General features: G+C 41.3%; 1 protein-coding gene across 3 annotated transcripts in view; it reads left to right on the forward strand.

Moving 5' to 3' along the window:
* GABPA (GA binding protein transcription factor subunit alpha) overlaps positions 1–3,072 on the forward strand; it is a 30,852-nt gene extending 27,780 nt beyond the window's left edge. For all 3 annotated transcript variants that reach the window (XM_068425349.1, XM_068425351.1, XM_068425350.1), the window contains one exon: positions 310–3,072. In XM_068425349.1, the coding sequence (XP_068281450.1) occupies positions 310–538 (229 nt within the window). In that variant the 3' untranslated portion in view covers positions 539–3,072. The remainder of the gene's footprint in view (positions 1–309) is intronic.
* The last annotated feature ends 13,192 nt before the right edge of the window (positions 3,073–16,264 follow it).

Below are 16,264 nucleotides of genomic sequence, written 5' to 3' on the forward strand. Positions count from 1 at the left end.
AGGCAAAGCACTACATAAAACTTACACCCCCGGTTCCCCAAGGTGTTTTTAAACTGCTCAGAGACCTTCATTTCTGAACTAGTGCTTCCTACATCTTATAAAGTAATTACTGTGTTTTGTTTCTCGTTAATGTAACAAGGTGCAGGGACAACTTTCAACCCTCTTCCCTTGGTGTATGAAATTGTATGAGAATCATGATGAGAAAAAGTCATATTTTGGCCTCTGAGTGACCTTAAGTAAATGACTGATGTGTATCAAAATTATGGATGCTGAAAACTTATATTGATTTTTTTTCTTTTCTTTTTACAGGTATTACTATGATGGAGACATGATCTGCAAAGTGCAAGGCAAGAGGTTTGTGTACAAATTTGTCTGCGACTTGAAAACTCTTATTGGATACAGTGCAGCAGAGTTGAATCGGTTGGTCACAGAATGTGAGCAGAAGAAACTAGCCAAGATGCAGCTCCATGGCATTGCACAGCCAGTTACGGCAGTGGCACTAGCTACAGCATCCCTGCAAACAGAGAAAGATAATTAAGCGCTAGGACCGGAAAGTGGGAGCCCAAGGCCTTTCCTCTATAACCGGAGCGGTTGCTGCTCTTACCTTTATCAGAATTGAAAGCTTTTGTTTCTTGGCAGTACAATATAGTGCATGATTTTCTACAAAGAACTGGGACTCGCATAAATTTGGATCTTTTAACAGCATATATTTCAGTGTAAGTTAAGGGATCACCACAACTTCTGCAGCTTTGAGTCAGGGCCTCTATGGTATGTGATCTCAAATGGGTGAGAAAGGTTGAACTGGTCGGTGCTCTGTGTCCACAGCTGTACAAAGTAATTTTTGCAGCGCAAACAGGGTGATCGGTTGTCTGAACTTGATCCTTTCCATTCTTTTGTTCTCTGCTGAACTACCAAATGGCATTTGATGCTTTCAAAATTAAACGTGTTCATTATTCTCATTTAATCAAGCAGAGCCGAAAGACACATTAAACGTTACAAAGCATCAGGTTCTTAAAATAGCTTCTGTATTTATAAGCAAAGGAAACTAAGACTAGACCAAACTGAAGATCAGTGCTGAAGAAGGAGATCCAGGTTTAGATCTGGCTTAGGTGAAAAGCCAATTATGAGTATTTCATTGTAATATGTAGATAATATGCATATACGAGGGCAAGTACTTACCTGTTTTGAAAGACATTGTTAACGCTAGCCATTTGGCAAAAAGCGAAGACAGACTTCTTCCCCCACTACCACTCCCCATCAGGTGATTTGAAAACTTGAAAAAAATAGCCCTCACCCAAAGCGTAGTTTGTTTTGGTGGGGATTTTAATGCTCTGATCTGCAAGGTGCTTACACCTGCACAGTAGTCAACCTTAGTGACTGAAGACCTAAGTTAATTACAGTCAGTAGTCCCTGTTTAGAAACAAAATGCAAGTTGAAAATAGTTTTACAGAGAACTGAAGTTTGATTTCCAAATTGTTGTACAGTCTGACATGTTTTAAAATACAAAGATGTGTAATTTTTTATTTAAAATTAATTTCTTTCTGAACTTCAAGTGATGTTTTTGAAGCTTCATAAGCCAAATGCATGCTGCAGAGCCAGGTGCAATTTGAAGTCTGGATGATGAACAGAAGTAGTTGGATTGTATCCTGAATTCTGAGCTACGGAGAGTACTTCATGCAAACTTACATGTGCAGTAAAAAGTAGGCTGCAACTTTTGAGCTTCTGTACTGATGCCTATTAGACTATTTCTTTTGATGACTGAAAATGGTGCGATGTTGGGTTTGCTTTTGCCCATTCATGTTATTAAACAGTATAAACATTATGTCACCATGCCTATTTTCCAGCTTTATATGAGAGAAACCCCCTCTGGTAACACTTAGCAATTAAAATACAAATGTATAAGGGAAAACCTTTAATTCTGTGAGGGATTGAGCTTAAACCTTAAATCAAAAGTTCTAAACATAAAATATGTTTATACTGAGTAGTGAGAGCGCTGGCCTGTTGATCTGAAAAGGAATGGTCATACTTGCAGGCAGAGGGCAAAGAACACAGAAGACTCATGTTTATTTTAAAGATGCGTTGAGGACAAAGCTTTTTGTTTATAGGTGGATGTTCATCTGCAGATAGTTTTTTGCTTAACTAGAAACCTTGCATGTCATTATAGCCTACTTTTTGTATCATCACCAGGTTTATAATGGGTTTTTGCCATATTCTTTCAATAACTCTTAATAATATTGTTTTCATTCTTGATCTCTTAAAGCGCTCCATCTACTGAGCATGCTGGTTTTATTTTGTTTTTAAAAAAATGTTAAGCCTTGAGCAAAATACGTGAATGCATCTGTCACAAGAGGTCAACCACCAATCCATTTATTAGTGTTGCAGTAGTATGATTCCACCAGTTGGCAAGTGTTTGAGGTGACTCATGCAAATAGATGAGGCTTTGCTTACGCAGAGTAAGATGAAGCTGATAGTTGGGTGGCAGCAACTGTGTGTATAACGCCACTAAGTTACTAAACAGAAGTGTCCAATACAAGTCACTAGTTTTATTTAGCAGCGTTCATGAGAAGCCTTTTTAGTTAAAATAGGTATAAAAAGAAGAGAAGCTTAAAATACCAGCTTTCTAGATCAAACTGGACTGTGGGAGGAGCAAAATTGAAATGTAATATCAATACTTTATCCCCGTGAGTATTCTTGTTATATGATAAGCCCTCTAGGGGAAACTTCTGATATCACACTTGCTTTGTAAATACATCCGACTATTATTTTGCAGCTTTTCAGTAGGTTTGATAGTCCTTTGGGTTCTTTGTTGGGGGATCATCTGCTTTTCCGCCATGGTGTAATTAGTAAAGAAGGAATCTTTCAAACAGTATAAAATCACTGTCACATTCTCTGTAGTTGAGGGAGAAACCTGTGTCTTCAATAAAATAAAAGATGTAGAGTATATTGTGAAAGGTTGTTCTGTTGCTGCCAGAAGGAAAACATAGAAAGAATATTCCCAATTTTTTGTACAATGAAAGTTTTTTTTGCATACTTTTTACTCTTTAAATAAAGACACTTATACTCTGCTAATAATTATCTATTGTGTTTTGCATTTTTTTTGGTAATTTTACATGAAACAATTATTTTCTATTTTTACTCTGAAAAAATATTTGTGCATAAAATGTCGATATAGTAAAATAAAAATGCTATACAGCTAATGCCTGTTGACTTCTTAATTTTTCAGAAATCCGTTTGTAAAGTCGTTCAGGTGCAACCAGTTTAAAGATGGATGCATGCACTTTATTCTCATTACTCTTAAGCTCGTTACAGGAAGAAGGCAGGCTGTCTTATTTTCTGAAGACTCATCATCTTTGACTCAATATTTGGTTACGTGTTTCTACTTTTAAACTGGAACTCGGCGTCCTTCATTACTGTAACAGCTTTCTTTAAGATCTTAATTTTAAGTCTCAAAACAGTGCTTTGATAAAAATCATGAAGGAAACTTACCAGTAGGACAAAGTGGAGCCATGTAAAATAGTTAGTTTTATGCTTTTAGGAGTGTTTAAACTGCAAGGGTTCATGTTGATCTGTAATCTTTGGACTTTGTTTCGTTCTTGCAAATAGGCCCACTGACTTCATGTGGCCCGCTAACTCAATTGTTAGCACTGTCCTTGTTAAAAAGAAGATAAAATTCTGATTATACTGTTATTACCTTATTTTTAAATCATGTCTCAATAGAAATATTCTCATTATACTTCTGAACTCCTCCATCTGGACTGCTAAATTCAAGACTGAAATATTTTGTCATCTTGAAACCTAACAGATCACTTGATTTCAAAATGTTTATGTTTAGCTCAGCAGCAACAGTGTGTAATGGACTGAAAATAGTTTTTTAGAACATTTCGGTAATTTGTTGGCCTTCGTTTAAAGTACACATAAATGTTCAGTATAATTGAGGACCTTTTGTTCGTGTTTATAGTAATGAGTATCTTTATGCCAGTGAGAGTTTGTTTTGGGATTCCCATTCTCAGACTGAAATTTTTATTGGAACAATACAGGGAATTACAAGCTAACAGCCTTCAATTGCCAGTCGTAAGTGAAATAAGCTGAGATGGGGCTCCTTTGCCTGATAGTGAAAGAAGGATGATGGAAGGTCCATCGACATAGGTTTATGGGAATTTATTTTTTTTTAAAGCAGCATGATGTAAGATCCATTCACACGGGTCTAGGGGGAGTATTTTTACTGACTAGACTGGTGGTTTTTTTGTTTTTCAAAATCATATATGTTCTTAAAGGTTGTGGTTTTGGTATATTGTAGAAGTTCTGATACCAGATTTGGTTTGATACCAAATAATGGGTATCAAATTGGTAATTTTTTTCTTTTGGAAAACAATATGGATGATACTATACAGAAGACTACTTAATAATTATAGGAGAGGAATGACTGACTGGTTTTGGGAGTTGTAACATGGCACCCAATACATTGGATATATTATTACTCAATTACATTTTGCGTCAGTATTTCAGGATTAGAGCCCACAGCATCTAATCAGGCACGAAACTGAAATTTTATCTTCTTGTAATTTTAGAATATTGACATCTTAGCCATTAATAATTTGAAACTAAGGTTAAAAAATGCTGAGGACGGAGAAAGTAATATTGAGTGTCTGCCTTTAATTAAAATTGTTCTTTACTCATGGAACTAGTCTTCTGGAAACTGAAATTAAATAGTGCTAATGGCAGTGCTATCAGAAGGTGTATCAGTAACCCGTGGAATATGGAACCTATGGAACAGTTCTCATTCACCTGGAAAAACAGAGGAATTGGTTGTTGTGTTTGTGGTTTGTGACACACAACATCTAAGTAGGTTCTTTTTGTAGGTGCTGTCACTGTAACTGGCTATGATGGGAAAGAAAGGATCCAAAGGTAATTAATTGTTGATCATAATTGTAAGCAACTTACTTATGCAGTTCTTTAATAAAAATAAAGGCAATTTAAAATAGGAGATAACTCTGTATCAGAAACAGTAGAAATCCTCACGTAAATAGTTGTCTCATGTTACCAGAAACAGCTGAAACTACCTGCATTGCGTTAGTTTTTAATTGCCCAACAGCTCTTGACTTATAAAACAACTGCTGGGCAGCAGATAGTAATAAAGTTTCACATTATAGTCATTTTCAAGTTGCCAGCATTGAAATGGTTGTTCAGAAAGAGCAGGAAAAAGGCTTGTTTAGTGTAGCACGACTTTGGTGAGTATGAAAACTTGTGGAAACATTTAATTTTGTCTGTTGAATTGCTTCAGGTATTTGCTACTAATGATCTAAATGAGCTGGGGGTCTTTAGTATTAAAAAACCCCGTTGTCCATAATAGATCCGATATCTTAAGTCACATTTTTTTTCTTGCCTTTGCAACCTGTCCTTGTAACCTAAATGGAAGAAATGAGCATTTAGAAGTCCTATGTGGACTACATTTGAGATGTAGATACATAGAGCATTTCTAGTCCTATGTGGGCTACACGTCAGAATTCACTAATCAAAGTAGAATACTCCCATCTCAGTAGACAAAAAGCAAATTATAAAAATTATATCTGTATTCTATTATTATAGATATAATTTATATCAATTATGGATATAAATATGGATGGCACTAAACAAACTGCTTCTTAGAAATTAGAAGATTCGTGTATTTGAAATTCCACCTAGGGAAAGGTATTTTGGGATGAAAAAATGTTAATTAGCTGCTTCCCCCTTCATCCCAGTAAGTTTAGGATTTTCAATATTCTCATTTTCAAGGACTCTGCAGGAGTGTCCGCTTCATAGGAACTGCGTTTGCAAAAGGCTTCATCTGCAGAAGACAATGAGAAACCAATATGTTTTTAAAAAATCTTGTAAGAGTGAAAGCTGCAAACAGCGTGCACGGAAAAAATGAGTCTGGAAGAGTGAGAATGCAGGAGATGAGATTTAATGAGATTAACTTGGGGGAAAGACACCTGCAGGGTGCAGTTCTTTAAACTTCAGTGTTAGGACTGAAAAGGCATTAATACTACTTTTTTTCTCCCACAAAAGCGATGTTTTAGTCCAGAAACTAAGTGGCATTATTCCCAAAGTGAAGCGTGCTCCCTTGCCTCCTAAGGCAGGCCAACGTGTTGGGCTTCACAGAAACTGCCCCATGCAGGAATCCATAATACCCACCTCAGGACTTTGATTTCCCAGTTGAGGCCAGCGAAGGGAGGTTAGAGACCGTCAGTGAGGATGCGAAACTCACTGCGTAACTGGAGTCTCTGATGGGGAAGCAGTTTGGCTAACAACCATAAATTAGTAAGATGACCTGAACTGTACCCAACAAGTAACTAGAAGCTGTAACAGGAGCTTGAGCTTGAACTTGTCCTCGAGAATAATTCACCAGGCCTAAAGTGAGCTCTATAAGAACGAAGAGGAAAAAAATTTCAGCTGAGGAATACTTTTACTGTAGAGGGTTTTTTATGGAGATGTGTCTGTCTTTCCTGCTCTACCAACTTTTCAACCCACAGGCCAGTTACATCTAAGGAATTACAAACAATAAATGTTCATGAGTTCTGTGAAACTGAAGAGCTGAGTAAGTGCGATCGATCATGCTCAAACTGGTGTGCCTGGGCAGGAAAATAAAGCATAATTCAGCCTTTTTGCAATCAACAATATGCTTTTGTGGGCTGTCTGCTAGCTCAATTTTGCTCAACTGGAGAGGCAGGAAAAAAAAAGGAGAGAGCTGCGATGGGCATGTGTATGTTGGGATGGAAAGGACTCTATTACTTTGGAAAACAGGTTTCAGCAGTTTTTCATTACCTTCATTGTTGCTCCTGAAATATTTTGTCAAAAAGATGATGGTTCTATGAGGATGGCCGGTAACCAGCTAGAGCGCAGTACCATACCGATAGCTGATTTGTGACACTAAACTGAAAACAGCACTACTGCTCTCTGAAAACAGTTGTAAAAAGTTTATAAAACCAGACAGGTGGCAATAGAGATGAGTTTTTCCCTGGACCAGAAGGTGAGCTAGACCAGGCTGGCAGGTACAAAGAGGACAGACAGCCTTTGCCTGGACACTCTGCTGGGGTAATCAAAGGGGCTTTGCTCAGGACTGGAGGAAAACCAGCTTGTGTTGAGGGACTGAACACATCCTGACAGAAAAGTGCTGTGCCAGTTTATAAACATATATATATAGGCTAGGTGGGGATCCCCCTAGGTTTGCTTGGCCAGATAGTATTGCGCCCTTTGGACTTCACCATGCAGCAGATAAAGCTGAAACAGATGAGTACTTCTATTTTTTTATTTTTAAGACAGACCTGGCTGAAAAGAACAAACTGAGGGAAGAAATAATAACTTCTTCGTTAGAGGTGCAAAGCTGCTCAGAAATGTCAGCTGTGAGGCTGGACATGCTATTTAATAGACTGACTATAAATGTGGGTAGAGCACTGATGTTGGCTGAAGGTGCAGGCAAGCCAGAGGGGAGGGCAAGAGCCATCACTGAAAAACAAAAATGCAGGGAAGCAAAGAAACTCTTGACTCAGCTGAAGCAGCTCAGAAAAACGCAGTGAGAGCCGCAGCTGCTGCTTGCTGGCTGGGAGCAGCCCGGTACTGTACGCCAAGGGACTGTCTCCTGTTGGCTCAGTACCTCAGAGAGCCTCTGTAACTAAAACAGATGGTGCTAAGGTAGTTCTTGATTATCTCCTCACTAGCTGCTGACCAAAGCAACTGGCATTGATTATCCCCTTGGGTCAGGAAGAGTAAACAGATAAATGCAGTTTTCCTCTTTCATTTTCAACAGTGTACACCTAGAAACATTTCTTCTCTCGTTATCTGGGTTTCTGGGTTGCTCTGATCAAACTTTGGGCGTCCTATGCAGAATTATTTTCAACACCAGCTAACAGATATGTCCAGTGAGCGGTGATCCTGGGGAGCAGACAACTTCCAACAGACTGTTATATTACAGCATTATTCAAGGATGCATTTTTAAATGACCCATTTAAAGACTTCGATCCTGAAGCCTCTACATACGGGGCAGCTTGTGTTTCATTTTTTTTAAACTGTATTTGGCCTTGTGATTGTAGAGGAGCTCTTGCTAGAGAGAAGCGTGCTGTAATGCTCTCAACTTTTCCTGCAGTTTTCTATTGCTTGAGCTACTGATCACAATTTTATTTCAACCAGCAGCAAAAGTAAACTTCGGCCAGATGCGCTTCGCTGCAGAGAAACTTGCAAACTTCATACCAACTCAATCTGAATTTCATAATAATTTGGGAATTACTGGAGCTATTTGCTCCTTCCCTTTCCTTATATCACCTTGGAAACTCTTCAGTGAAATGGAAGAACTAAAGGCAAAAACACTCCTTTCCCCTGACAGTGGTCCCAGGGAGCATGCTCGCTCAGCACTTGCCTTTTTACCAAAGGGCACGGGTGCCAAAACAAGCCCAGGTGTGATGTCCTCCTGGGAAGCTCAGCTTTTCCTCCTCTCCTAAAAGACATGCTGTATGCAGACTGGTTTTCATGGGATATTTCCATTGTCTCTTAAATTAGTTTATGTCTAGAAAGGTTTTTTTCCTGTGACCTTCAGGGCAATCAGTTTTCTATATTAAAAAGGGGCAATTTCCCTTTGCAAGGCTTAGCTTAGACAGTGAAAAATGCCTGTCACTTGCTGGAACTACAAAACTTCAGTCACTAAACAAAATCCTAGTCAGAAGCCCTGCTGTCAAGGCTGCGGTGGTTCAGCAAATCAATAATAGATTTGAGAGCAGCAAACATCACAGCTATCACTGAGTAAGAGCTCATACAGCTTCTTTTCCCAAAAGATGAGCTCAGCTGCACCCACCTACGGAGATTTTTGGCTGAAAAAATTCCATAAACATTAGTCTCCTACCCCGAGAAAAAGAAACCTTTTTTTCCATGCTGATCTGAGTCTCTGATGATTTCCTTACCTATCTTCCTCTTTGAGAAGGATTTCTCCAAGCTCACCTATCACATATTCAGAAATAAAGTATCTATGCTTTCTTGCCAAAGAAACAAATCTCGATATATTTCCTGCTCATCTGTGTATGCCAGAATTGTCCAAGGTACTTTACAGCAATTGTTGATAACTTTCAGAAAAAAATATAGTCCTAATTTATACCCAGATCATATGAAACACATTAGGTTCTTGTGCAATATGTGTTGCCAGCCAGAAGAAGAAATTATTATAAACATGCGTTGAATCACTGAGTACTGTGTTGCAACTGCCTTGCCTTTTAATGAGAAGCCTGTGGTCTTAATATAACATTAAAATGCAATTACTACCACCAGGAGGACCAAAAAAAAAAGTTATATCAAGCAGCCAGCCCTTCAGTGTAATTGTCACCTCCAGCTGAAGAGAGCTGGAGAAGAAGATGATGCTGAAGCTTCATTCCTGTATGACTGAAAGAGAAAACCCCACTGCAATCAACTCTGTCCTTCAACAAGGCTGGCTGCACTGTCACGCTCCAGTTTTCTCTTGCTCATTTCATGTATGAAGAATTTACAGTTAAAATGAATAATTAAAGTACAACTTCATTTGATATTAATATGGGTAATGCTCCTGAAGAGGGAGGTAATTAGTTGCTTTCAGATTATGGAAAGTTATAAATTGCCCGGGATTTTTGGATTTCAGAAGAACTGAGGTATTCTTCTGTGCAGCATGGGGGGAACTTGCTTTTGGGTGGGAAGAAACTTCTTTAAAATAATGTTCTGCTCCAGTACCAGCTTTTCCCAGCTGATGTCACTCTGACAATGAATTCGAGCATGCCAGACAGAAAAGCAGCACTCTTTATAAAACCTGATGATGATCCTGAACAGAGAGGACACTCTTCCTGGGGGCTTAGGAAGGAGATGTATTAACACGTATGGCGGAGCTAAAGGCTCAGCGTGGGCACCAGCGGTCAGTGAGCCCCTCAGTGCCGCTCGGCTGCTGTGGCTGGGCCAGCAGAAATGGCGTGGGGCATTTCCAAGGTGACAGGACCACTGACCGTGGCCACCTGCCACCCCCGGGGCTCTGCCAGTGCTGGCCCCTGGCTCACGCTGCCACGTGGCAGAGGCATCTGCTTCATCCTGGCCCCCACGGGCTGGGGCTGGGTGGAGGACATCGCCCAGAAGCCTGGTAGCCCATGTCCTTCCTGCGAGACATAGAAAGGGGTGGCATGTGATTGCTGTGGGTATTTGCAGCTCGGTGGGAGAAGTTTCTTGTTCCCCAGAGCTCAGTAGGGTCATCAGGCGTTTGTACCACAAGTACGCCATTGCCAGCCAAGAAACACATGAATAATGCTGTCAAGGGTGTGGGGAAAATTAAACGCAGAAAAGAGGTAACGATGATTATGCTCCAAGGCTTTGTGTGTAACTTGGTTCTATTTCACACCAGAACAAAGCCTAGAAAAATCGAAGAAGACAACGTGCAAATGCACAAAGGAGCATAAAAAAACCTGGAAAGCAAGTGAAAATTATTTATAAAGTCAAAAGCAAGGAAGTCATTAAAATGGGTAGGCTTAGCACCTGAAGTAAGCATAACATAACAGAAGATTGCCAAGTAATGGCAAGTAGTAGGATATTAGAAAAGGGGGAAAAAAAACCCTCTTCATCTTCCATAACTGCTGTCAAAACTCTCTTATGTTACCAAAATAAGACCATGTCACATAGCGAAGTTCTGTTGAAGACAGCCTCTTTTTCTTTTCCTGTGAGAAAGATGTTTGTGTTGGTTAATTACTTAACTGGGTGCCTACAAAGCATCAAGGAGGTGGGGACCACGGTGACAAAGCACTCTCAGGGCCCCTGGTCTGAATTTGCAGGCAGTCTGGCAGAACTGCACTGAAAGGTACAAACCACTCATTTGTTTTTATTGGATTTTTTTTTTAATGCTGCTTCACAGCATTTTGTCACAAAGTCCATCAGAAATCTTCCCATTTGCTGCTGCTGCACCTTAGCCATTCTGAAGCTGCCTGGTTAGGTTGCACCTCCCTGGGTGGATGCATGTCCCTCCTCCTCCTCCTCCTCCTCCTCCTCACCACCTGCAGCTGCTGGCTGTGGGCAGAGAGCTTTTGCCTTCCTCACTGCAGGCAAGACGTCTTCTGGGGCAGCAGGTAGCAGATGCAATGAATCAGCTGAAAATTATTATTTTCAACTCAGGCTTTTTTCCAGTATACGAAAATTACTCCTGTCCTTTCTAAACAGTTTGGTTGTCTGCTCTGACACACCCTGGAGATGGTTTGTCTTGGTTTCTGATCTTGGAGCTGAATTAGAGTGAGGATGGTGAGCTGAAGTAAGATTAAAATCCCAACACTTCTCTCTTCCCTAGGGCGAAAGTGTCAGGCAGCAACATTCATGCCAGCAAAACCACTGCAGACGGGAGTGCTGTCCCTCTGGTCACACGTGATGCGGTGGTGCATCAGCAACACTCTCCTCTCGATGGTATTGATTTGTTCTCTGACATTTTCAGTGGTGTGCTTGAAGCACTTCAACTGAAGTAATGTGGGGAGAGCAGGGAGGTGTGAAGCTATAGGGTCTGCGTGCCTCCTGCAGTACAAAACTCTGCTCCGATGTATTTGCTGGAGAGGCATTCAGATTTCCCTGCGACAGTGGGTGTTGCTGCAACTTTCTCTCTACTAACCTTGGGTTGTTCTCTCAGTCTCTTGCTGGTAAGATGGCCTGAGAAGATGGATGGAGGGTATATGTTCCCTTAAGTGCATATACAAATTATAGGGAAATTAATAGAAGATTTCAGTATCAATAATTTGAATTAAAAAATTAGAATGTCATCTTTAAAATTCCTACTCACTTGTGCTTAATTCCAGCTTCCTAATGAGCTGTTTCTAAAGATTTATGATCTTTTTAACTCCAGCTTCAAAAGCAGGGCCTTTTTTATTAAAAAATCATTTCCATTACGCTGTCGCACAACTTGGTGGTTTAGCACCGAGGAATGGGAAGCAGGGGGGTCACTCTGGGGCTGCAGGTTGCACAGCAGAAGAGACGCCCTGGCCTGGCTGGCCAGCAGCTCCGCTGGCTGCACCTCTTTTCCTGGGCAAGGCGAAGCCCTTGCAAAGCACATGGGCGCAGCCCTTCAACCTCCGGCAGCCTTTTTTTTTGGGGTGTGTGTAGGGGTGTTGCTGCTGAGGAGGAACTGCTGGTTGAAATGGGTAATCATTTGGGTGGCCGTCCTTGTCGCCACCTGGATTTTGTACTTGCTGCATTAAATAAGCGATGTGTCCTGGCTACAGCCTGTGGGCTGTGGGATCTTGAGGCGACAGGATCCAACCTGGAGTTCTAGATGGAAAGGTAAAAGAGGCCGATCAGAACTAGCAACAGTGCATGGCAGAGGCTTTGTGAAATATGATTTTGTTAAAAACACCATGCTTCACAGGAAGGTAAACCACAGCAACAAACTCATCCAGCTTAAAAATGTCAAGTTTTGATGTTTGGGCAGATGTCATAAATAATCTAAATTTACATTTATGAAAATGTATAGAGCAATTATATATGACATAATGTATGATTATGTATACCTGATATTTGCATAGAATAGATACATTATTTAAAATAACTATGTTTTCTTAGGGTTATTTTTCAGGTGGATCAGTTCTGCGGTCCTGTTAATGATGTGTCCCCATGAGCTGTTGTATGGACTCAGTGGAGAAGCTCGCATGGGCATAGAAGCGTATACCTGCATGTGACAAGGGCCAGGCCCTGCTCAGCCTGGGTTTGCCACTGGCAGCAACATCCTTGGGACCAGCTGCCAAGAGCTGGCACAGGGCTGATGCTGTGAGGTGCTCTCACCTCCTAGCCCTGATCACTAAATCCTTCCTTTATCAGTTAACTGGAACTGTGATTTGTAAAGAGAAGTGAAGGGTCAGCCAACACCGTTATTTGTCATTAGCATGCGTGATATACAACTGCCCACATCTCCCCGAACGCCAGCAGCTGCTAAAATTACACTCGGGCTCCAATAGCTGGCCTAGTGATATTGCTGGACAATCAGAGGGGATCCTTCTCGCCTCTAGTTTTACGAGAAGTGGTAGGGGGCTCGTCTGGGTGTGTTAGCACTGAGTGCTGCTCATGTTGTCTTAGGGGGTGCCATGCTGTCGCATGGAAGGAAAAAACATCCTTCTCCCCTCAGATGCTTTCTCCTTTTTATTTTCCATGTTAAACCCAGGCTAATTTTTGTTGTTATGAAATGTCACTATGATGATGCTAGAGCCTATAATTCAGTAGCCAGTGGCAGCCACTTCTTGTACTCAGAGTCGGAGCAGGAGGCTGGGTTAGTAGATGCCTAAAGAGAAGTTAAAATGGGATAGCTATTTGCAGAGATTGATTCACCGAAGTGCCTCAGTAAGCAGTAATTTAGAGACACAGGAGTCTCACATTTTGTAACCATTACAGTTTAAGGATATAGAAGGTCCCCCCCTTCCTTCAACCACCAGATTAGTCTTCTATTCTGTTAAAACTATGGTGTTTTTAATCTTCAGAGGCTTCCTACTGGTGCCTGCAATCACACTGAACCCCAAGACACCACATCGTGGATTTTCAAGAATCCTTTCTCTCGAGCCAAGCAAAGCCAACAAACCTGAGCAGATGACTGTGTGCATTACTTACACTGCTGCTTTCTGTTCGGATCGTGTCAGCAGTCTGCTCCAGGCTCCAATGTCAAGCAACACTGACAGACTGAGGCCGTGCGTGAAGGCAGCATGGTGCAGAAAAACTGATACTCGAACAAGTCCTCACAGCATTGGTAGGTTCAAGCTGCTTCTGTCAAGGTGAAGCTTATTCCCCTTCAACTCTGACTGGGTAGAGGCAGCCACTAAGGCAGCAAAGTAGTGTGAAATGCTGGGCTCGTAGTCACAGGGAGCTAATAGATCCTTGTGATACCTTTCGGGTTCAGGTGTTTTTTTGCATGTGGTGATGTGCAGGTATAAATCACAACTCTACTCAACCCTAAAATAGGAGGCAATATCCAGTCAAGGTTATCCTGTTTTTCCAGAAGTCTATTATTTCTGACAAGCTCGATGCATGGGCAAAAGTCAGCAAGCCCCCAAAGCCTTTCTGAGCCTTCCAAGACCATTGCCTGCATATACTAAAAAGAGAAAGCCAAATATTTTGTCTTAGCAACCTGCTGCCATGTGCCTGACTAGGGGCTGCTCAGCAAAATCTTTGCTCCTGATACCTCTTAAAGGACATTGGGATAGCCTGATCCTTTCATCTTTTGCCTGAAGTGTATAGAGAAGCTAAAGACATAATGAAATATTCTCCTACACACACGACCTGTCCATGTAATAATACTTATTATGCTGCTACACCTGGTTTGAAATTTGTTTATATTACTGAAAAGAAAGATGCAAATGGTTTAGATATAAAGGTTTGTAACCAAGATTAACTGAGCATCAACTGAATCATGCTGAAAAGACTGTGTAAATCATGCGAAAGCAGGACAATAAATACAGGTTGCCAGATAGATAGATTACTCCTAAAAGCATTTCCCCCGACTGAAATAAAAGAGCCCTGCAATGGTCTCAGGCAGCAGCCTGGAAATGTGTGGCTGGGGAACATTTCTACAGGCTGCAAACAGAGCAGGTTTTCAGGCAGCACCAAGACAAATGGATGACGTGACCCTCAGTCCAAGGAGGCACCAGGCATCTGGGCGATGTGGATGCTGCTTTTGTGACTGGGAGCGCTGCGAAAGCTGTGTGCTGCTAGAAGGAATTGTTCACACGTATCACCCAGCCACACTGGAAGGCACGTGGACATATGGAAGATGTCAGGAGTGCTTTTTCATATCTGTCTTTCATTGCTGGCATCAAAGAAATAAAATCAATGGTTTTGTAAATAAGGGGATGCCATCACGAACCTCTCAATCAAAGCAATTCATGGATGACTTAACTTGTTCTGGCTATTTCTTTTCTCTCTTTTCCTCACTCTGGTGTGAAACTTGGCAGCTACACCTGGTAGTGCACAAACGAGCCTTGGCTTGAACTTTGAATTGCCATTTAAACCCCTGCTAGCACTATGCATGGGATTTGACCAAAGGTATTAGCAAGTTGTTAGTGAAAACAGCAGTTTCCAGTGGGTGTTTGTTTGATGATTAATAAAACTGCAATACAGTTTGTTACAACTGCTGGTTCCTGGCCAGAAAAGGCCCACTCAAGTTCGGAAAATCAATGCCTCACTGTGACAGGTCAAGGACTGCCATGCACTGCTAGACATTACAAAAGGGAATTAATGCCTAATGCTAATACATCCACTTGTCTCCCCGTGTCCGTGACCTCCAAAGTCCCCTGCAGTTATTAAGATACGGTGCAATTTTTCCTTGAGTGTGTATTTTAAATTCAAGTGGGTATTATGGGCTTCCTGTGAAACGGATGGATTCCACATGCACGCTTGTCTATGGAAACATCTGAAGTGTAAAAGGGTCTGTTAAATAAACCTCATTATACATCTGTCTGGTTGAATTTATTCAGGCCTTTAGAGAGCAAGAGATATCCTATACCCCATTTTTCTGATTTAGAGGATAAAAGGACATGACCAAAAAGGAAAGAAGAAACTTTTCCATGTCAGCATCAACGCTGGAGGAGCTCTCTGTCAGATTTAGGTTTTTGCTAACAGAAATTTTTTTCTCTGAAGAAAATACATGGGTTGGGGCTTGCCCATCTTTCCCACTGACATCTCTGTGGGACAGACTTTTTTTTTTGTTTTCCAAAAATGGAAATACTTTGCCTGAAAAACCTTCATCCAGACTTCTCAATAGAGAAAAAGACATCTCCCACCCATGTGAGTCATTGCCAAAGAGGGGAAACTATCTTGGGCTCATCCCTCCTGTCTCTTAACCCATTCTGCAGCAGCCAGGGTGGAAAGGACATTGCTGATGCAAAATGAAGAGGCAGCTCAAAGCTCTCACAACCTGGGCAACACTGAATCTCGTTGTCTAGAGGGCAAGAGGAAAATCCTGGTCCTTGCAGATTCAGTGGGAACGGTGGTATCTGATCTAAGCAGAAAGCAGATGATACGAAGAGATGTGATACCTGACCATGGGATGAGAGCTCAGCATGATGCAGGGGGGAGGTTTGCCCCATGTCTGAGCAGGTTGGGATGTATTTGAAACATATGCATAACATAGCCAGAAGGAAGTCCTGGGGTGCAGGGTCTGGAGTCTGGGCCTTCCTTCTCCAATGCAGCTCAGGAAAATTCACTTTCTCCCCCAGTGTTACGCTTGGCTGAAGGAATACTTTTTTTTCCAGAGGGTGACAACACCTGATACTGCATCACCAGC

This window comes from Nyctibius grandis, chromosome 2, assembly GCF_013368605.1.
Source record: "Nyctibius grandis isolate bNycGra1 chromosome 2, bNycGra1.pri, whole genome shotgun sequence".
NCBI lineage: Eukaryota > Metazoa > Chordata > Aves > Nyctibiiformes > Nyctibiidae > Nyctibius > Nyctibius grandis.